Source organism: Dipteris shenzhenensis, chromosome 6, assembly GCF_047967505.1.
Source record: "Dipteris shenzhenensis isolate YYH24624 ecotype China chromosome 6, Dip_SZ_1.0, whole genome shotgun sequence".
NCBI lineage: Eukaryota > Viridiplantae > Streptophyta > Polypodiopsida > Gleicheniales > Dipteridaceae > Dipteris > Dipteris shenzhenensis.
In genome coordinates, this window is record NC_141601.1 from 40,572,427 (window position 1) to 40,593,926 (window position 21,500).

At 51.5% G+C, this 21,500-nt stretch overlaps 1 protein-coding gene across 1 annotated transcript in view; it reads right to left on the reverse strand.

Moving 5' to 3' along the window:
- The window catches only part of LOC147901170 (ketose-bisphosphate aldolase class-II family protein), a 386,949-nt gene that overhangs the window by 183,418 nt on the left and 182,031 nt on the right, over positions 1 to 21,500 (reverse strand). Inside the window, exons 29-33 of the mRNA XM_087375500.1 lie at positions 21,365 to 21,433; positions 21,081 to 21,251; positions 20,928 to 20,975; positions 20,646 to 20,787; positions 20,189 to 20,286 (exon numbers count right to left, since the gene is read on the reverse strand). Of these exons, the coding sequence (XP_087231626.1) occupies positions 20,189 to 20,286; positions 20,646 to 20,787; positions 20,928 to 20,975; positions 21,081 to 21,251; positions 21,365 to 21,433 (528 nt within the window). The remainder of the gene's footprint in view (positions 1 to 20,188; positions 20,287 to 20,645; positions 20,788 to 20,927; positions 20,976 to 21,080; positions 21,252 to 21,364; positions 21,434 to 21,500) is intronic.

Here is a 21,500-nt window from a genome sequence, read left to right on the forward strand (position 1 = left end):
CAATCATGATAGTCATGTAGTTACTCAGGTCCATGGGATCCCCTACCTTGTGGATGGGGGTGATGGTGTTGAGTGTCCAAGTGTGGGGGAAGCCAAGGCAAACAGCAACATTGAATAGCTTTGCTAGGATCGGGGCTAACGTGTTGATCCCATATGCGATAAACTCAGTACATAGCCCCTCGTGATCCTTAGCTCGGCCATTGGGTAGTTTCAATGTCACATCCTTGACTCCCTCTCTGGTGAACAATGTATAAGTGGTGGGGCGAGGTGTGTGTATGAGATCTAGAGTAGGCTGATGTGGGACATCATAAAGATGGCGTGCATACGTGTGCCAAACTCTCGTGTCGGTGAGGGGTGATGGAGACCTACGCTCAAGGAATCTCCGCCAAAAATCCTTAGAGTTGTTGATGTACAAGATGTTCAGCAGCAGCTCCTCATTTAGACGAAGAAATGCCTCCTTCTTTGGATGTACGAGACGTCGGTACTTGCGTACCGTGTCTGGTGTGTTCAGGAGGTGACATCTGATTTCAAGTCGGAGTTGTCAGCGATAAGCCTTGCACTCTGCATCGTACCAGTTGTTGCAGGGTACAAAACCAAGAGGTGGTGGTCTAGTGGACCGTGTGGTGTGGGGAAAGATTTGTAGGGTAGCCTCATGGAGTGTGCGACTAATCAGGGCAGCACGGTCCTCTATGTGTGGTATGTGATTGATGTAGGTTAGGAGTCTGTTTAGGCATCCAAAGTAGGTAGGGGAAAGGCTGTGATCAAAGTGTATGTCGTGGTAGGTGTCGTGCTTCCTATGTGGTGTGTGTGGTGTGGCTAAGCGTGGGGTTGCGATAGTGAAGAAGAGGTACGTGTGATCAGGTCCTGGAGGGAGTGGTGCTACGGTGAAGTCGGTAATACATGAGGTGAAGGTAGGGGATCCCATGATGTAATCTACTACACTAGTGTCCCCCCCGTGTGGGAAGCAAGTAAAACCACCTGAGGAGGGCCATAGGTCAAGCCCATTGTAGATGATGAGATCATGCATCCTGCCCAGATCAAGGAGTGCATGTCCATATGGTGTAACAGGCCTGTGTCGGTCCAATGAGATCCTGGTCATACCTGCTCCATCTAGGTTCATGTCTGGTAGCATGATAAAGTCATCTTGGAAGTCCAGGAGTGGTGCCTAGCGAGTGCTTGTCCTGGCATTGAAGTCCCCAACAAGGAGAACTTCCCCGCGGGCTAAAAGGTCTGGGATATCCTGATGTAAGAGTGCATATGGCAATGTCTCACCCTCCTCTCATGCCACTCTGGTAAAGTGGGATGTGTCCTGGCATTGGAGTCCCCAACAAGGAGAACTTCCCCGCGGGCTAAAAGGTCTGGGATATCCTGATGTAAGAGTGCATATGGCAATGTCTCACCCTCCTCTCATGCCACTCTGGTAAAGTGGGATGTGTCCGGCAGGAAGTAGCATATTGCTATGAAAAGGTCACGAGTGGCTGTGCGTCGGATCCGGATCCACATAAATCGGGAGTGTGCATCCTTCCTCTCAACGGAGATGGCTCCAATGAGGGAAGACCTGTACAATACTGCGACCTCGCCTGATCCTCAAACTCCTGTATCCCTCGTCTCATCCCTGAAGGCTGACTCCCATGTGTAGCCAATGACTATCGGTAGTGGATGCTCTGGGCTCTGGTGTGCCTCTGTGTAAAAGACTATGTCTTGTCCTGTGTAAGATTCCGAGAAGTTCCCTGGGTCCGACCATAAGGTACCATTACGATTCCAAATGGTGCAAGCTAGGGTCTCGAAAACCTGAGTCTCATAGGCCCCGTCCCCCTAGGGGGTACCAGTGGGAGCCCGGCAGGTGCCGGTCAACAACCTAGCATCTCGGACCATGGTCAATTTCCCCTCCTTGCGGGCAACATCCTGCTGCTGGAGAAGAACTCATCGCTCCTCAATCTGTAGTGGTGTCAAATTCTCATCCATGGACAGGGTGGGATGCTCTCGTAGAGCGGCTCGACGTCGGAGTGTCGCTAGTCGAGCATGTGAATCTCTGAAATGAATGACTAGGGGCTGCTCTTGGTTAGGGTCTCTCCCAGCACACCATGCTCCCTCTATGCCATGGTTGGGAACCCCCATGGTGGTGGTCACAAAGGTGATCGCCTCCTCCATGGGCGTCGTAGTGGTGCTGGTGCTGTCTCGCGTGATCCCTCGTATCCGGATGTTGAGGGCCTTCGAAGTCCTCTGTTGCTGCTCCTATATGGCGGCTGAAACGGTTGCCTTTGCAGGCTCCCGTTTCGCCACGTCCACCCACCTAGTCGTCTCTGCTATAGCCGACTGAATCGTGGCTATCTGTGCCTCCATCTCTGTGACTGGGGTCCCTCTAGGCACTGCTCTCAAGATCCCGAGCTCCTCTCGAAGCTGTGTGATATCGTGTCTAAGCCCCTGGATAAGGGTGTCCTGCTCGTGTATAATGCGGGCTTGCTCCTGGGTATATCGGGCCTACTCCTGAGTGTAATGTGTCAACTCTGCCTGACAGGCCCGGATGCTGTGTATTTCAGCCAATAGGGACTCCCAAGCATCTAGTGGGGGCCTAAGATATCCTGGTCCAGATGGGAACTGGATCTTGGGAGGGGTTGGAATGAAGGTGGGCTGCTGAGGTTGTATTGGGGGTGGGGACAGTGTGATCTGAGCGGGGGAGTGGTATGTCGGAGTAGCGAAACCGGACGAGATGATAAAGGGTGGCTAACTGAGAGGTAGAGGGGATATAAGGGAAAAGTACTATGGAGCCATGGTCGGTTGGGTTAGTGGTGGGGCTACTGGAGAGGAGACTTGTGATGATGATGCTAGAGAGGGGGAGGAGAGAGATGGCATAGATGATGAGGCGGATGATGGTGGTGAAATAGTGGTGGTAACCATAGAGGTCGAGGATGTGGTGAGCAGCATGGGCTTCTGGTGGGCCCCTTTCTTTTGGGCCGCAGTGTTGTCCACTGTCAAACCGCTCCGGTTGCTACGTTTGTTGAAGTCCTCCAAGCTGAGTTGCTTTTGTGTTTTCCCTTTGTCACCAATCCCCTTCCCCATCTCCTTGCGTACGTGAATTTGGACCGAAGGGTCTCCCGCCTAGTCCCCTGTCCTCCTCATCCCCCTTTGCCATTCATTATGAGGGGGGGCAGAAGCGGGCAAAGGAGGGGTTGCAGGAGGGTGGAGCTATAGGTGGAGGGGGCAAAAAATAGGAGCAGCTTGGGAGGGGCAGCGAGAGGGCAGGACGGAGGGAAGCGGGTGCACAACGGAGAGGCAGGCGGCAGGCAGCAAAGGTGGATGAGCAGGGGTGGAGAGCAAGAGCGGGCAGAGGGCGGAGCCGGGGTGGAGCAGAGGGAGGAGCTACAGTGAGGAGGGGCGGAGTAGAGGGAGGAGCGGCCAAACGAGGGGCGGTTGGAGGTGCAGCCAATAGGGCAGATGGAGGCGCAACCAAACGGAGGGGCTACTGCATGTGGAGGCACAGCTAGACGGGCTGCGGATGGGGGAGCCATAGGCAGGATGGCGAGTAGGAGTTGAGGAGGTGCGAGCAGGGCCGGAGAGAGAGAGAAAGAAAGAAAGAAAGAAATTTTATTAAAGGTCCACGGAAGGCCATACATGGCCTATGGGACACAAAATCATCCAAAAGGAAAATACATCATCAACGATGAGCCAACTAGGTGGCCTCATCGTAATACAGCTAAGATGCCAAAAATGGCTACAAAAATCCTAGATACAAAATGAAATGAAATAGAGTACCAAAAATGCCTAGATACAAAATGTAAAATATGAAATATGAGGAACATCGTCTTCCCTAAGGGGTCTGTGATCCAAAGAAATGATGGAAGTCATGGCCATCGACCATGCCTCCTGCCATGAGTGTGAAGATCTGGGCAAGTGTCAAGTGGGCTGCTGGCGGTGCCAAGTCTCCATGGAGCAATCTCCTCCGAAAATCTGCCATCATCCTCCATCGTCTAGAAATAAAGCGACGGGTACGGCCTCTGTGTAAGATCATCCTGCGGTGCTGCCGGATCATGTCATATGTACATCCTCGGGGTGGAACCATCGGTGCTCTCTAGCAAGATGGGCTATCTCTGTGCTCATGGTCCTGCGCCTCGTCCTGCTCCTCATGAATAACCAGGTCTCTGGCAGGGATGCGACGGTGCTCTCTGAGGAATCTCTCTCTGTATCTGGTGATCTCCCTGATGAACAACGCTAAGCAATACTGATCCTCATACTCCATAATCCGAGAGAGAGGTCCAAATCCGTGCCCAAATAAACAGTGAATCTGCCACGGATCTCATAATATAAAGGGCATCTGCAAACAAAGTGCTCCTCAGTCTCCACCTCCCCCATAGTGCAACAAGGGCATATCCTAGTCTCTCGCCTGGGTCTATGTCCGGTAGCTGTATGACGCATCCTGCCGGCCTCAACGTCTAATCTGTGGGAAGATACCCTGAGCTGGCCCAAGGCAATCCTGAGTGAGTGCGACATATGAACGCCGATATATCCTGGGGATATGATGAAGCCATCCTCTGAAATCCTGAGAAAATGGTCACGATATGTGGCCATCTTCGTAGGAAGCTCCGTGGGATGAACCCAAGTGTGAAACGTGTGTAGCTGCAACAAATCTGCCCTAATAACCTGACTGAGCTCATGTCGAGTGAGAGGGAGGCGAGGGGCATCTATGCTGTATCGAAATGGTGGCAGCCTATCCATATCCAAGCCCAACGAGGTGAGCCATGTGGAGAGTGTGTGGTACCAACAAAAAGTATGACCTCTCTCCGCTAACATCTGCGAGGATGTCAGTGCTAGCCACGGTAATCGTGCTCTGCCTGCTGCTGAGTCTCCGAGCGCCCTGATCCTATGCAAGTATGTAACTGACTGAAATGCTGCATCTAGCGGTCCACGGAAGGCCATACATGGCCTATAAGACACAAAATCATCCGAAAGGAAAATACATCATCAACGATGCGCCAACTAGGTGAGAGAGAGAGAGAGAGAGAGAGAGAGAAAGAAATTTTATTAAAGGTCCACGGAGAGAGAGAGAGAGAGAGAGAAAGAAAGAAAGAAAGAAAGTGTATTATTGTCCACTAGAGGCCAAAATGGGCCCATGGGACATCAAGAACTCTGCATACAAGATAGCACAAAATCAACGTGCCCCAAAGAAGAGGCATCGTCGAATATCATCTAAGTGCTACGCAATATAATGCTAGTGAAAGTACATAATGTCAAATCTGAGCCTAAATACAGAGTAAACTAGATGCACGGAAACCGCCCCCGGATGCAAAATGGGGGGGATGAGCACAATATGCCAATGCAAAGATACAAGTCCAGGTGTCAATGAGTCTGAGAACCAAAATAATACTGGAAATCCTGTCCATCGACTCTGCCTCCTGCTATGAGAGTACAAATCTGGGCAAAGGTGAGGTGAGCGGCTGGTGGGGCGAGATCTCCATGAGTAAGTCTCCTCCGAAATGCTGCCATCATCCTGGATCGTCTGGAGATGAAGCGGCGAGTAGGTCCCCTATGTAACAAGATCCTGCGGCGTCTACAAACCATCTCATATGTACATCCACATGGTGGAGGCATGTGTCCTGTGTGGGCTCTGCCGTCCTCGTGCTCCTCCTGGTCTCTGTCCTCTGGTATGGCGTGTGTCTGAGCTCTATGAGGCTGGGCTCTATCACGCTCCGGTCTGTGTCTCCCGAAGCATAGTGGCCTCCCTGACATAAAGGGCTAGGCAATGCTGATCCTCGTAGTCCATCACTCGTGAGAGAGGTCCAAAGCCATCCGTGAAGAGACAGTGGAATCTACCTCTGATCTCATAATATAGCGGGCATCTGCAAATGAAGTGCTCCTCTGACTCCACCTCTCCCATGGTGCAACAAGGGCAGATCCTGGTCTCTCGGCCTGGTCGCCGTCCATCCTCCATGCGTCGCATCCTACCAGCCTCTATCTCGAGCTGATGCGAAGAGACTCTAAGCTGGCCGAGGGCAATCCTCAGTGAGTGGGACATGTGGGTACCTGTATAGCCTGGTGGGATGACAAATCCATCCTCTGAGATCCGAAGGAAGTGGTCACGATATGTGGCCATCTTCACCGGAAGCTGCGTGGGATAAACCCAAGTGCGATACGTATGAAGCTGCAGCAAGTCTGCTCTCGTGACCTGGCTAAGCTCGTGGCGAGTCAACTCGAGATGAGGGGCATCTATGCTGTATCGGAACGGAGGCAGTCTATCCATGTCTAGTCCAAGGGATGTGAGCCACCTAGTGAGTCTGAAGTACCAGCAGTATCGGGTCCCTGATCGTGCCAACTCCATAGAAGATGCAAGTGCTAACCATGGCAACCGAGCTCTGCCTGCTGCTGAGTCTCCAAACTCCCTGACCCTGTGCAGATACATGACCGACTGAAACGCTGCATCCAATGCAAGGGGAGTAGCTCCAAACTCTGCTAGTATGATCTCGTGCGGAACTGTAGCCTTGGCCCTAATGAGCCGAGAGAACATGATGATCTGTAACCTCTCTACTCGTCTCCAATCTGCAGCGCCGAGGTCTCCTGCCCAGAAAGGAGCTGCATACATCGCAGCTGGTCTCACCAATGTATCAAAAAGCAAGGATTTCGTATCGGGATGCTGAAAGTGGGACTGAAAACACTGACGCTCAAGATGAGCCAACGAAGCATACCCTTTACTAATCCTATCTCGTGCTGCATATGTCATGGTGAAGACCGGTCCCCTGAAAACTGCCCCCAAATAAGTGTACTCTCTAACAAGCTCAATGGGCTGTCCGTCATAAGTGAAGTGAAACTCATCCATGCTGTAAATACGATCAGAGGTGTTGAAAACCATAACCTTGGTCTTGCCAAGGTTTACGGTCAACCCCCTGTCCTGGCAAAACCTGTGGAGTGCCTCAATATGTGCCTGGAGGCCCTGAGCAGTAGAGGAAATGAGAACCACATCGTCCGCATACAGGAGGATAGGAATGGAGGATCCTGAGAGAGTAGATCCCACACCACCTGTCATCTGTACAAACATCTCTAGCTCATCAATGTATAATCCAAAGAGAGTGGGAGAGAGCGGGCAGCCCTGCTTCACCCCAATCGTGCTGCATACCTCCTCTGAGAGCCCCTCACGTGTCCGAGCCCGACCAGTGACCCTCTCATACAAAGCCATGATAGCCCACTGTATCTCTCCACTAAAGCCCATCTGGCGAATCCTCTGAAACAATCTGAATCGCGGAACTGTGTCAAATGCCTTCCTGAAGTCCACGAAGCAACAATAAAGCCGTTGCCTTCGTGACTTCGCCTCCTCCACCAGTGCCCTAAGTGTGAGGATGTGGTCAAGTGTCGAATGATCCCTACGGAATCCAGCCTGCCCTCTGGCTCTGAGTCCTGTCGTCTCGGCATGGTCATTTATACGGCTTTCCAAAACTGATGCAAAGATCTTGGCCATAACGTGGCCGATCATGATGGTCCTGTAATTCGACGGCTCCATAGGGTCCCCCGACTTGTGGATAGGTACTATGGTATTGCCTAACCAGGACTGTGGTAGGCCTGTACAAACAGACTCATTGAAGAGACGGGAAAGAACAAAATCTAAGGCATCAATCCCATGGATTACATACTCCGCTTGCAATCCATCATGATCCTTAGCTCTCCCGTTCTTCAATCGGTGGACTGCTGCACGGACACTCTCTGGTGTGAAAAGAATAGATGAAGCTGGCCTAGGGGAATGGGATAAATCGATGGCTGGCTGATCTGGAACATCATATAGAGCTGAAGTATATGCAGACCAGACACGTGGATCTGTAAGGGGGCTCTGAGACTTCGAGCGGAGGAATTTTCGCCAGAATTCCTTGGAGTCACAGCTGAAAAGCAAGCTTCTCAGCTCCTCCTCATTCTGGGCTAGAAATTGGCGTTTCTTGCGCCTAACCAACCACTTGTAGTCTCTCTTGGTTTCGGTAAGGAGGGGAGACTTCTCCTTGGTCTCAAGGTGAAGTTTCGTGCGGAGTTCCTTACACTCCTCATCATACCAACCGTTGCAAGGAACAAGACCAACCGGTGGGGGACTAGACGAATGACACGTGGCAGGGAAGGACATGTGGGCAGCAGAAACGAGTGAAGAATGTACAAGTTCCCACCGGTCCTGTGTGGATGGTAGAGCATCTAATAGATGAGGACGGAGTAGGCGGCTGAGGTTCTGGCTATATACATCATCGAACTGGTGGTCGAAATGAACCTCATAATAGGATGTGCGGTCGTGATGACGAGGGGGGGGTGGGTCATGGGAGACATGAGTCAAAGTAAAGTGGATGAGTGCATGGTCGGCAGAGGGCATGAAGGGGCTAACAGTAAGGCTATGGATGGAAGGGACTAGAGTCGGGGGACCTATGATGTAGTCGATCACGCTAGTGCCACGCCCAGAAGCAGAAGAGAATGTAGGCATGGAAGACTGTGGCCACCTGGACAAGCCGTTATAAATGACCATACTGTGCGAGGTGAGGAGCTCCAGTAACTGACGTCCCTGATCTGTGGGCTGTACTGTGCAGTCTGATGAAGTCCGACAGAGGCTATCATTGTGAGATGCCGGAAGTATGACCGGATCCTCCATGAAGTCATAAGTGAGGGCCTGTCTGTTTGAGGTCCTCGCGTTGAAGTCCCCTAAGAGGATGACTTCTCCGCGATGTGAAAAATCTGCAATGTCCGCTGAGAGATCCTCAAATATGGACTGGCCTGGTCCAGTGGAAGAATAAAACGACTGCGCCGGGGGGAAGTAGCAAACTGCAATAAAGAGATCTCGCTGAGAGGCTCTGCGGTGGATGCGTACCCACAAGAATCGGGCATGTGAGTCCGCTCTCTCCACTGTGATGATCCGATCGAGATGCTCTCTGTATAAAATGGCCACTCCTCCAGATCCTCTCACTCCAAATACTCGAGTGTGCTGTCTGAAGGCAGATCTCCATGTATATCCTGTCACTCGTGGCAAAGGTCTCTCTGGACTCTCGTGTGTCTCTGTGAAAAAGATGATATCTCTCCCAAAGAAAGCCCCCCGTAGATTGCCTGGCTGTGCTGTAAAAGAACCATTGCAGTTCCATACAGCGATGCGTAGACTATCTGACAGGTGGTGTGTCCCATGAGCCCTGTCCCGTCAGGCGGTCGGAGCAGGAGGTGAAGGTGGGGCCATATCTGCTGGTCTGTCATCCCTAGGCACTGTGGGAGCACGCCTCAAGGTGCCTGTGATGAGTCTGCCATCCCTGATCACTGCCCACTTGCCCTGAGCTCGGGCTGCGTCTCTCTGAGGCAAGAGCGCCTTGCGCTCCTCAACCTGTATCTGAGTCAGATCCTCGTCCATGGAAATCTGTGGGTGGTCTCTGAGTGTCCCTCTCCTCCTGAGGGCAGCTAGACGTGCCTGGGCATCTCTGAATCTGATAATGAGGGGCTGCTCTCTAGTACGATCTCTCCCGACTCTATATGCTCCTACTATGCCATGATCCTGTACTCCCAATATCTGAGAGACAAAGGTCATAGCCTGTGTCATCGTGGACTCTGTCTCCGAGGGCAAGATACCACGAATGCGAATGTTGAGGGCCTTTGTGGCCCTCTGCTGTGACTCGGCCAATGTAGCTGATACAGTCGATCTCTGAGGCTGTGATGGCTGACGGCGGACGACATCCACCCACTCTGTGGCTCTCTGGACCTCTGTCTGAAGGGAGGTCAAACGCTCCTCAACCGCTGCTACTGCTGTAGTGGGAGATGTGTCTATGTGCTGAACGCGAGTCTCGATCTGTTGCACTCGCTCTCTGTGTGTCCATGAATCTCTCCAGCAAGAGTCCTATGAGTCGCCTATAAGACCTGAAGATCTGTTCTAATAGACAAGATCTCCCGGTCCTGCTGTGTCACTCGATCAGTAAGAGATGCAACCTGAGCTGTAAGAAGAGCAATGGTCTCGTCCTTCCTGTGAAGTATCTGAAGGGCATCTCGGAGGTGGGCCTGAAAGTGCTGAAGCTCTGGTAGGATGTGTTGGCAAGGACAAATAGTGCAAGGCATGGAAGGAGAAAGAGAGGGGGAAAGGGGGGAAACCGGTAAGGTGGGTAGCGGGGATGAGGGAGAAGGCTGGAGAGGGGGAGAGAAAGCGGGTACCGAGGATGGAGAGGAGGGGAAGGCTAAAGTTGGAGAAGGGGTAGGAGAAGAAGGGACCTGAGAGGGGAGGGGTGAAAAAAACTGCGGGTACAAGGTGGCTATGGGTGGAAGATGAGATAATGTGGCTGAAACCGGTGTACCTGTGACTGGGAGTGCGGCAAGTGCGGGCACTGCGCTGGGCGGAAGATGAGATAGTGGAGCTGAAACCGGTGTACCTGCGACTGGGAGTGCGGCAAGTGCGGGTACTGCTCTGTCCTTTGAAGAGGATGCAAGTCCTCTTCTACTATAGTGCAGCATGTCGGTCGTGGAGGCCATTGATGTTGCTGCTGTTGCTCCTTCTGTAATATGCTCGACGACGTCGGCCATGTTTAATTACGGAAAACGGGAAACCGTCGGCATTGAGAAGCAGGAGATGGCGAGCGCTGCCAATGCGCGATGAGCGGGTGAGCGGGGTGGGGGGCCTGAGCGGCTGAGCTGCGAGGGGGAGGGTCTGAGCGGGGTGAGAGGAGCTGCGAGGGAGCTGCGAGGGGGAGAGAGGAGCCGCTGCGAGGGGGAGGAGCTGTGAGAGGGGGGGGGGAGGAGCTGTGAGGGGGGGGCGGGGAGCTGCGAGGGGGGGGAGCTGCGAGGGGGGGGAGGGGCTACGAGGGGGGGCTGCGAGGGTGCGAGGGGCTGCGAGGGGGGAGGGGTGAGCTGCGAGGGGGGGGTGAGGGGCTGCGAGGGGGGGAGGGGTGAGCTGCTAGGGGGGCAGCGAGGGGGGGGTGAGGGGCTGCGAGGGGGGGTGAGGGGAGCTGCGAGGGGGGGTGAGGGGCTGCGAGGGGGACTGCTAGGGGGAGAGGGGCTGCTGCGAGGGGGTAAGGGGAGCTGCGAGGGGGGGGTGAGGGACTGCGAGGGGGAGAGGGGCTGCTGCGAGGGGGAGAGTGGAGCTGCGAGGGGGGGGGGTGAGCTGCGAGGGGGAGAGAGGGGAGCTGCGAGGGGGAGAGGGGGGAGCTGCGAGGGGGAGAGAGGGGAGCTGAGCTGCGAGGGGGAGAGAGGGGAGCTGCGAGGGGGAGAGAGAGAGAGAGAGAGAGAGAGAGAGAGGGGGATGTGAGCCACCTAGTGAGTCTGAAGTACCAGCAGTATCGGGTCCCTGATCGTGCCAACTCCATAGAAGATGCAAGTGCTAACCATGGCAACCGAGCTCTGCCTGCTGCTGAGTCTCCAAACTCCCTGACCCTGTGCAGATACATGACCGACTGAAACGCTGCATCCAATGCAAGGGGAGTAGCTCCAAACTCTGCTAGTATGATCTCGTGCGGAACTGTAGCCTTGGCCCTAATGAGCCGAGAGAACATGATGATCTGTAACCTCTCTACTCGTCTCCAATCTGCAGCGCCGAGGTCTCCTGCCCAGAAAGGAGCTGCATACATCGCAGCTGGTCTCACCAATGTATCAAAAAGCAAGGATTTCGTATCGGGATGCTGAAAGTGGGACTGAAAACACTGACGCTCAAGATGAGCCAACGAAGCATACCCTTTACTAATCCTATCTCGTGCTGCATATGTCATGGTGAAGACCGGTCCCCTGAAAACTGCCCCCAAATAAGTGTACTCTCTAACAAGCTCAATGGGCTGTCCGTCATAAGTGAAGTGAAACTCATCCATGCTGTAAATACGATCAGAGGTGTTGAAAACCATAACCTTGGTCTTGCCAAGGTTTACGGTCAACCCCCTGTCCTGGCAAAACCTGTGGAGTGCCTCAATATGTGCCTGGAGGCCCTGAGCAGTAGAGGAAATGAGAACCACATCGTCCGCATACAAGAGGATAGGAATGGAGGATCCTGAGAGAGTAGAGCCCACACCACCTGTCATCTGTACAAACATCTCTAGCTCATCAATGTATAATCCAAAGAGAGTGGGAGAGAGCGGGCAGCCCTGCTTCACCCCAATCGTGCTGCATACCTCCTCTGAGAGCCCCTCACGTGTCCGAGCCCGACCAGTGACCCTCTCATACAAAGCCATGATAGCCCACTGTATCTCTCCACTAAAGCCCATCTGGTGAATCCTCTGAAACAATCTGAATTGCGGAACTGTGTCAAATGCCTTCCTGAAGTCCACGAAGCAACAATAAAGCCGTTGCCTTCGTGACTTCGCCTCCTCCACCAGTGCCCTAAGTGTGAGGATGTGGTCAAGTGTCGAATGATCCCTACGGAATCCAGCCTGCCCTCTGGCTCTGAGTCCTGTCGTCTCGGCATGGTCATTTATACGGCTTTCCAAAACTGATGCAAAGATCTTGGCCATAACGTGGCCGATCATGATGGTCCTGTAATTCGACGGCTCCATAGGGTCCCCCGACTTGTGGATAGGTACTATGGTATTGCCTAACCAGGACTGTGGTAGGCCTGTACAAACAGACTCATTGAAGAGACGGGAAAGAACAAAATCTAAGGCATCAATCCCATGGATTACATACTCCGCTTGCAATCCATCATGATCCTTAGCTCTCCCGTTCTTCAATCGGTGGACTGCTGCACGGACACTCTCTGGTGTGAAAAGAATAGATGAAGCTGGCCTAGGGGAATGGGATAAATCGATGGCTGGCTGATCTGGAACATCATATAGAGCTGAAGTATATGCAGACCAGACACGTGGATCTGTAAGGGGGCTCTGAGACTTCGAGCGGAGGAATTTTCGCCAGAATTCCTTGGAGTCACAGCTGAAAAGCAAGCTTCTCAGCTCCTCCTCATTCTGGGCTAGAAATTGGCGTTTCTTGCGCCTAACCAACCACTTGTAGTCTCTCTTGGTTTCGGTAAGGAGGAGAGAGAGAGAGAGAGAGAGAAAGAAAGAAAGAAAGAAATTTTATTAAAGGTCCACGGAGAGAGAGAGAGAGTGTGTGTGTCAAGGCGGAGGGCAACTGCGAGCAGGGGCGGAGGGGAGCAGGTGCGAGTAGGGGCGGAGGGGAGGAGCAGAGGGGAGGTGTGAGCAGGGGTGGAGGGAAGGTGCGAGCAGGTGAGAGCGGGGGCGGTGGGGAGGTGCGAGCAGGGGCGGAGAGGAGAGCAAGGGTGAAGGTGCGAGTAGGGGCGGACGAGCAAGGGCGGTGGGGAGGTGCGAGCAGGGGCGGAGGACAGAGCAAGAGCGGAGGTGCGAGCAGGGGCAGAGGGGAGGTGCAAGCAGGGGCGGAGGGGAGAGCAGAGGTGGAGGGGAGAGCAGGAGCGGAGGTGTGAGCAGGGGCGGCGGGGAGGTGCGAGCACGGGCAGAGGGGAGAGCAAGAGTAGAGGTGCGAGCAAGGGTGGAGGGGAGGAGCGGAGACGAGGTGTGAGCAGGGGCGGAGGAGAGGTGCGAGCAGGGGTGGAGGGGAGGAGCAGACGAGCAGGGGCGGAGGGGAGGTGCGAGCAGGTGAGAGTAGGGGCGGAGGAAAGAGTAGTGGTGGCGGGGAGGTGCGAGCAGGGGCGGAGGAGGGCAGCGGGGAGGTGCGAGCAGGGGCGGCAGCAGAGGTGTGAGCAGGGGCAGGAGAGAGAGAGAGAGAGAGAGAGAGAGAGAGAGAGATTGTATTCATATAGCCTATCTCAAATCTTCTAAATGCTTAATTGTGATCTAGAAGATCTTGTCTCCTTGAGTCTTGCATGATTTTGCCTCGATTGGGCTAATCGAAGCAAGAGGAGTAGATGTTTGAGAAGAAGATCTTTAAGTATATTGCGTATGACACATAGGATCTGAGAATCAGATGATCAATACTTCGTTGATTGGCACTTTGGGCGACCCTGATGCCATTACAACAGTGTGGAGCATTCACTGTGAAGGCTAGGTAGAGGAACTAGGTGTGGAGTTGGCAGAAGGTATTCTTGGCCACTCAGTCTTTAATGGACTGTGAAACATTAGCTAGTATGAACTTGACAAATCAGATTTCAAAAGCATGGTGCTTGTGTGCTAAATAGCAGTATAGAACATTGCAAAAGGCCTAAGAGACCCCGCTCCTCCTGCTCCCCTCCTCACTGCTCTCCTCGCTCCCTGCTGCTACTGCTCCCCCGCTCCCTGCTGCTCCTCTTGCTCCCTCCCTCGCTGCCCCCTCCCTTCCCTCCTGCTGCTGCTCCTCTCCCTGCTCCCTGCTGCCTCTACTCCCTGCTGCTTGCCCCCTCCCTTCCCTCCTCACTGCCCCTCCCACCTGCCCTCTCCCCCGCACTGCCCCTTCCCCCGCGCTGCAGCCTCCCCCCCTGCGCTGCAGCCTCCTCCCCCCCCCCCGCGCCCACTGCTGCCCTGCGCTGCAGCCTGCTGCTCCCCCCCCGCACCCGCTGCTGCTCTCCCCCCACTGCAGCCTGCTGCTCCCCCCCTGCTCCTGCTGCTGCTTTCCCCCCGCTGCAGCCTGCTGCTGCTCCTCCTCCCCTCTCCTTCCCCTCTCCTCTACTCCTCTTCTCCCCCTCTCCTCCACTCATTCTCTCCCCTATCTTCCCCTCCTCTTCCCTCCTCCCTTCTTCATCTCCCTCTCCTTCTTCTGGATTACCCCTATTCTCCTATAGGGGTCTCCTAGGATTCAAGAAAGCGGACGGAGTTTTTATTTTTTGTGTTTGAATCGGCCAACACACCTCGATTGACGAATGGGTTGTCAATCCATCTCCGCTCACACCGGCCGCGAGAACTGTCACTTTTTCAAAAGACGAGCTACAGCAGTTGCAAAAGGATTTCGAACATGAGTGTTCCACGACTCTCTTTGCACACATTCATGGCTCACCCCCCTCTAGGTTACAAGCTAGAGATTGGATGCTGTCGGCACTTCCTTAGGACCTCGCCCCCCACCTCAAGGATGTTCGTTTGTTGGGACGGGGTTTCTTTCAGGTGTGCCTAGATTCCCCAGACATCACAAGAGACCTGCTTCAAGCCAGGTTTCTACTTCTAGGCTGCAGGAGGATCTTCTTTTTGACCCAGTTGAAGAGGACAAGCAGGGAGTTTCTGTTTTCATCAGGTTCCCTGGTCTTCCCTCAATCTATCACTGGCTTCTTTCAGTTATTGGCGAGAGGTTTGGTGTGGTGGCAGAGACCCTCCCTCTCCTTGGCGAGCCCTCTTCGGCTGCTGAGGCGGTTAGGATGGACGGGGTTCCCAGGGTTAGGATCATTGTCCAGGACCCCAATATTTCAGATGACCACATCATGCTACAGCGACCCGATGGGTCTTTCTTCCGCTAGAGATTTGAGTTTGCATTGCACCCGGTGTTTCCACTTCAGACCATTGGTTATTTTGTCCATTTCAGAGCCTCATCTGAGAGGACGGTCTCACAGTATCAGGATCCCAGACGCCTTATACACAGATGAGACTCTCACAGAGGCACTGTTGGAGATCTGGGTTTCTCATATGCAAAGGAGGGTGGCCAGTCCTTCACATGTGGCCATAGCACTTGACAGTATCAGCAACTTCTATCACTCAGTTGCTAGTGCTCGGCGAGGTGAGGTACTCAGGCGAGAGATCGGTATCTGCCAGCAGTTGGCAGCCCTTCAGACGGAGGAGTAGAAACGACCTTCAGATGCTTGGATACAGGAGCGCCTTGCTGCGGCAAGGGCTCACTTGCAGACCTTGCTTGATCAAAGAGCAGAGTATGCCTTCCATGCACGGGAGTCCTTTTAGATACAGATGGGAGGGAGAGTCAATAAACACTTTTCCTCTACGCTTGGCCCCACACATAGTAGATAGAGTGTTAGGCAGCTTATTGACTCTGACGGCGTTTTGCAGTCCCATCCGGAGACCGTCATGCATTTAGCGATAGATTTTTATACCTCCCTTCTTTCCGTAGATCCGAACTCACAGGCCAGGGAGGTGGCTAGAGATGAAGTTTGGCAGAGTTTACCTATGTTGGTCACCCCAGAGATGTTATGCTCACTTGATGCACGCTTTACCAACACAGAATTCAAGAATGCTCTTTCTGCCCTTCATAAGGGCAAGTGCCCTAGTTCCGATGGTCTTACTCCCTCTTTTTTTATAGCGTTTTGGGATATGATAGGTGATCATATTACTTCAGCCCTGCAAGGCATTTGGGACTCGGGCGAGATGCCTGACTCACTGACCGAGGGACTCATTCACCTTATCCCGAAAGGTGGCAACATGAATTTTGTATCCCATTGGAGACCCATCACTCTTTTGGGCACTCTTTACAAAATCCTTGCCAAGGCGATCAGCATCCAACTACAGCCCCTTCTTCCAACTCTCATCCATGATACTCAGACAAGCTTTGTGCATGGTAGGAGCATTTTTGATAATATCTTTTCCTTTTGGGAAGCCACAGAGTGGGCTATGCAGCGTGGATAGAGGCTAGCAGTTTTACTCTTGGACTTCGAGAAAGCCTATGACAGAGTAGATTAGGGTTTTCTTGAGGGCACTCTTCTACGATTTGGATTTTCAGATGCTTGGATCAGAGGGGTGGCCTCCCTTTACAGATCAGCCAGGTTTTGATAGGAGGGTAAGGGGTGACAAGTTTCAGATTTCCAGATCAATTCGTCAGGGATGCCCTTTAGCCCCCTTCCTCTTTCTTTTTGTGGCAGAAGCTATGAGTATCTTCCTTAGATCTCAGGCTGAGCTTTTTGGGCCGAGACTACCCTTGAGACAGGAGCAGGAGCTTTTTGACTGTGAGTTGGCTGATGACACTGCTATTTTTATTCAGGCCTCCTTGCATTCACTTGATTCTTTCCGGACAGCCTTGGATATTTTTTGCTCAGCTGCACGGGGCACACATTAACTGGCATAAATCCTTTGGCTTTTGGATCACTGATGAGGACACTCCAGGCTAGGGAGTTGACATTGGTTTTTCCTAGATTCAGAGGAGTGTTCCTATCAGGAATTTGGGATGCCAGGTAGGATTGAACATCTCTCTAGCACAGCAGTTTGCCCCAGTACTAGAAAGTATAAAGAAAAAGCTCCTTTTCTGGAGCTCTGCCAAACTCGACCTTGCATCTAGAGTTGTGGTGGTGAACCAGGTTCTCTTGGCCACCTCCTGGTTCGTGTGTTCTTGCTGGTGCCGGTCTAGGGATTGCATCACTCAGCTCATCAGACCAGTCAGGAATTTTTTATGGAGTGGACTTGATGGCACAGTAGATGTTGCAGCAAGGGTGGCCTGGGAGACTATTATTCTCCCTACATGTGAAGGGGGCCTTAATGTCATTGACCCGGACTTGCAGTGTAGGGCGTTGCTTTGTAAGGTGGTGGTGAGGGGACTCATGCCTGGGCAGGAACCTTGGAAGGATTTCTTTTTGGGACGCATTTAGGCTTGCACACCAACCTTGGGAGATGATTGGGTGGACAGCCCTCGATGGATTTTCACATCAGCCCCTCTCAGATCTCCTGCCTCTCCTCTCATGACTGCCATTCTGAAAGCTTGGGGGAGCTTCAGGAACACTCTTCTAAGGATTCCGCCTTCTACCGTCGAAGAGATTGATAGGCAGCCGATCATTTGGAATGATAGTATTCTTGACGAGCATGCCAAACCACCCAGCACTTCCCATTACATGCAGTGGTCTAAATGGGAGAGAGGCCCCGCCTACACAGTAGGCACTTGGAAATCTTTTATCAGGCTACCTATGGATCAGAGACTACAGTCTGTGAGTCACCTCAGAGGGGTAGCACGCAGGATTCAGCAGATAGATGCAGCCATCCCGGTGGAATGGACAGTTGAGCTGCCTATTACTTCCACCACTTGGATGGGGGCTTTTTCGAGGACATCAGTTCCTTTACAGGTGATCGCTCTCCGAGGTCTCCGGGAAGACGCACTGGTCTTTGATGTTGGGGATGGAGGTTTACTTTCTACATCCAAGGATGGCATTCTTCTTGAGGTTGCCTTTCAGCCTGTCAGGATTGCTGGTTTTGTGGACCTTGGAGCGGGCTTGCAGTGGTACTTAGACCCCGACCCTCTGCTCTTGGCCTTGGGATCCTAGAGGTTATGGTTATATGGAGGTGCACCTATCAGGTGCTTGCAGTGGGACCCAGGAGAGTGGGAATGGATAGATCATGGGCATCGAGAGAGGGGGATTCCCTTCTTTCGTTTCACGGTTGGTAATGCCAGGAGGTTTCAGCTGAACAGTAGGGGTTGGATTCCCTCTAGAGCCCCCCATTGGGAAAGCTTCTTCATCACCGCAGACTTGCGTAGAAATTTCTGGAGGAGGCTCTGGAAATCCCTCAGAAATAGAAAGATCACTCTTTTCTTTTGGCTTTCTATTCATGGAGGGATTGCAGTGAACCTGTGGAGATCACGATTTGGGGCTGATCCCACTTGTCCTCGATGCCATTCTGCAGAGGAGTCAGTGCGACATTGCCTTTGGGACTGTAGTCAGGCGAGGGCTGTTTGGAAAGGGGTTGCTCGGATACTCAGCATCTTTCACACTTCCCCTTTCTTCATGACTTGGGGCTCGGTCGCATGGTTATCTCTTACCGGGCCCCAAGTGTTTTATGAGGGTGAGCCTTCTTCTTGGGCACTCTCGGTCCGCCAGTAGGTGATAGAGCCTTGCTCTCTACAGGATGTACCACTTACTCCCTTCAGAGCTTCTCATGTTTCAGTGGACACCTCTTGGGAGATTTTGGCTAGCATTTCCACTTGGCACATTTGGAGAGCCAGATGTACTGAGGCCTTGGATGGCACCGAGATGCACCCATTACAGGTGTTCACGGGTATTTGGTCTGACACGGTTCACACTTTGATAGCCATATGGGCTAGCATGCAGGGCCCTTCACGGGCAGCCTCTTCTAGAAGGACTATATTTCTTCGAGTTTGGAGAGGTTCTCCCTTTTTCTCGGAGGTTTCTACCGGATTGAGATGGCACTATCAGCCTCAATCCTTTCTTTTCGGCTCTTGAGCTTTTCATGCATTGCATGATGTATCCCGTATGGAGCTTGCTCTAACGGTTTTTCTTTAATACTTAATAGAAGTCTCTTTTTGCCCCCAAAAAAAAAAAAGGCCTAAGAGTTGTGTAAGAATTGGACGAGCTGCAGGGTATGAGCATCAGCTGATGCTACAATACTAGCTATTAGCAGCAGGAAGCTTCTCCTATTTGCAATACGAACCGCTAGAGTATGGGCTGAGTGAAACCAGGAGATTTAGTTTTTTTTTGGGTAAAACACTAAACTATTATAACAAATCTAGAGAGTGGAAGTGCCATGAGGGTCCTGTGGCATTGTAAGTGAAAAACAAATCATGGTCCCACTCCTTCATAAAGTCCCTCTCCTGGTCTCGGCTGCGTTTGATGAGCCCTGGACTCTGCTCAAAGCCACTGTTGTGCCATTTGTGGCTGAGTGCAAAGTATTGCTTATAATTTTGCACACTGCCAGTTTGTCGATTACTTTAAGTGAACCAATCATCATTTCTATATAATTACTGGGAAGAAGACCTATGGAGTGCCACTCTTGGCAAGGTGTTACTAGGATGATGCAGTGGACAGGTCTGAAAATGTAGGGAAGACTATGACAATTGACATTTTGTCATGTAGTCATGTTCTTCATAAAAATACATTGTGGTTTCTTACCTCAAGGCTTCATGATGGAACATCCTTTCCCAGTATCATAACAACTGGAGAATACGGTATGCATCATACAATACAGTTATTGGCAGGCCTAGGATTCAGGAGAGAGATTCTATCACATTTGATTGCTTACTATACACACCCTTTGGAGCTCCTTCCTCAGATCATACAACAAGTTGAAGGTTGCAAGTGATAATACTGAGATGTTTCACTGAGGTGGAGAATACAATCATTATTTTCTGTGAGCACTTGTCCATGGCACCCCCATGTAATGTATGTATTAGAGTTCAATATTTTATCGAGTTAATCATGATGATCGCTTAGTTGTATGTTTCTTCAGCTACAAATATTCCCCACAAAAATGGTCAGAGGGCATTGTGCTGCTCCTATCCATGCCATATCAACACTTGCGAGCAACAACATATACATGTATAACTGGTTTCGAAAATCTCCTTATAACAGTCCACGCTGCTGCTGTGCTTCAATGCATACTTACTAATACACGAAACTTTGAACTGATGCTCTGCTAAAGAGGAACATGGAAAAACGAGTAGCTCAACCCTATTTCAAGAACAAGAAGGGTCTAAATTTCACCTTCGCCAGCAAATACCGAGGCCGTTGCTGGATGCGTTTGACAATCTCGACAAGAGCTGAGCTTACCTTGCTGTTTATCTCCAGGCTCTCAGAGGCATCTGAAAGGAAGAGCAACCAGATCATGTATGGTAACCCGTACAACCAAAAGCACACTGCATGCCATCCATTTTAAAGCTGAAAGTCCACACTGAGAGTTGCTTAAAGATGAAGGAATAGGACCAAACTGTTTCTTAAACAAAATCATTGACATAGAGTATTTTGGACCTCTAATACTTCAGTGTTAGGTCATTCCTTTTATCTGATTCTGTTCTTGAACTGTAACTCCAAAAATGTCTGACCTAAGGTTTGGCACTGAGAGGTATGCTGTATTGATTCAGGATCAGATTCTAATCATGGTGAAACAAACATCTGCAATCCGATACATACTGCAAATTGAAAGGAAGAGTTGTCAACTCACTTTTTCCCGTAATCAAATCCCGGCTTGTCATAATAACTGTGTCCTTGCCAGCAGCAAGCAATGCACTGGCAACTGTAACTGTTTGACTGATTTCTTTTTCTCGTGAACTCACTGAATCAGAAGCAAGGGATGGAACTTGGACCTGCCTCAGAATTCCAAGAATGAACAAGTCCAACTTGTATGAAAATTTCTTCCATGAACTCATGCATCTTTAAAGGTCAATGCATTCAATGTAATGTGAAATCATCCAGAAAATCATGTTGATAAACTAAAGTGACATACCACAAGTAAATGGACGAAATCACTGCAATGGGCTTTCAAGTACTCAACCTTTCAGACCAGAATTCACCAAAAGATTAAGTGTTATGGAATGCAGAAACTACTAATATTTCAGAAGAGTATATAAACTAATACACAGCTTCATTGATGACTAACCTGTTTCGTGGTCTTTGGAACATAAGAACCCACAACAATCAGTCCACCAAATTGTCCCTTAGAAACCCCAAAGTCCTTGGGATTGATTGGAGGCTGATACCTTAAGCCAATCCTAGCAGATACAAAAGTAGCAGCTGTGCGGCAGAGAAACCTTTTTCCTTTTATCTCAGCCTGGCGTTGATATGTTTTACAAAGAATATTAAAATGCTGCAATATCCAACTAGTAAATGCCAGGGGAAAATGATAACTAGATAAATCTTAAAAAAACATACTAGACTACACACCTGAATCATTCCAGCAGCGAACACAGCAATATCCCTCTCACTGGCTGCATTCACAATGCAAACTGAACCCTGCAATTGAAACAATTCCCATAGCAGTCTAAGGAGGGAAATCCTAAGTGCGAGAGTTGACGAAGAC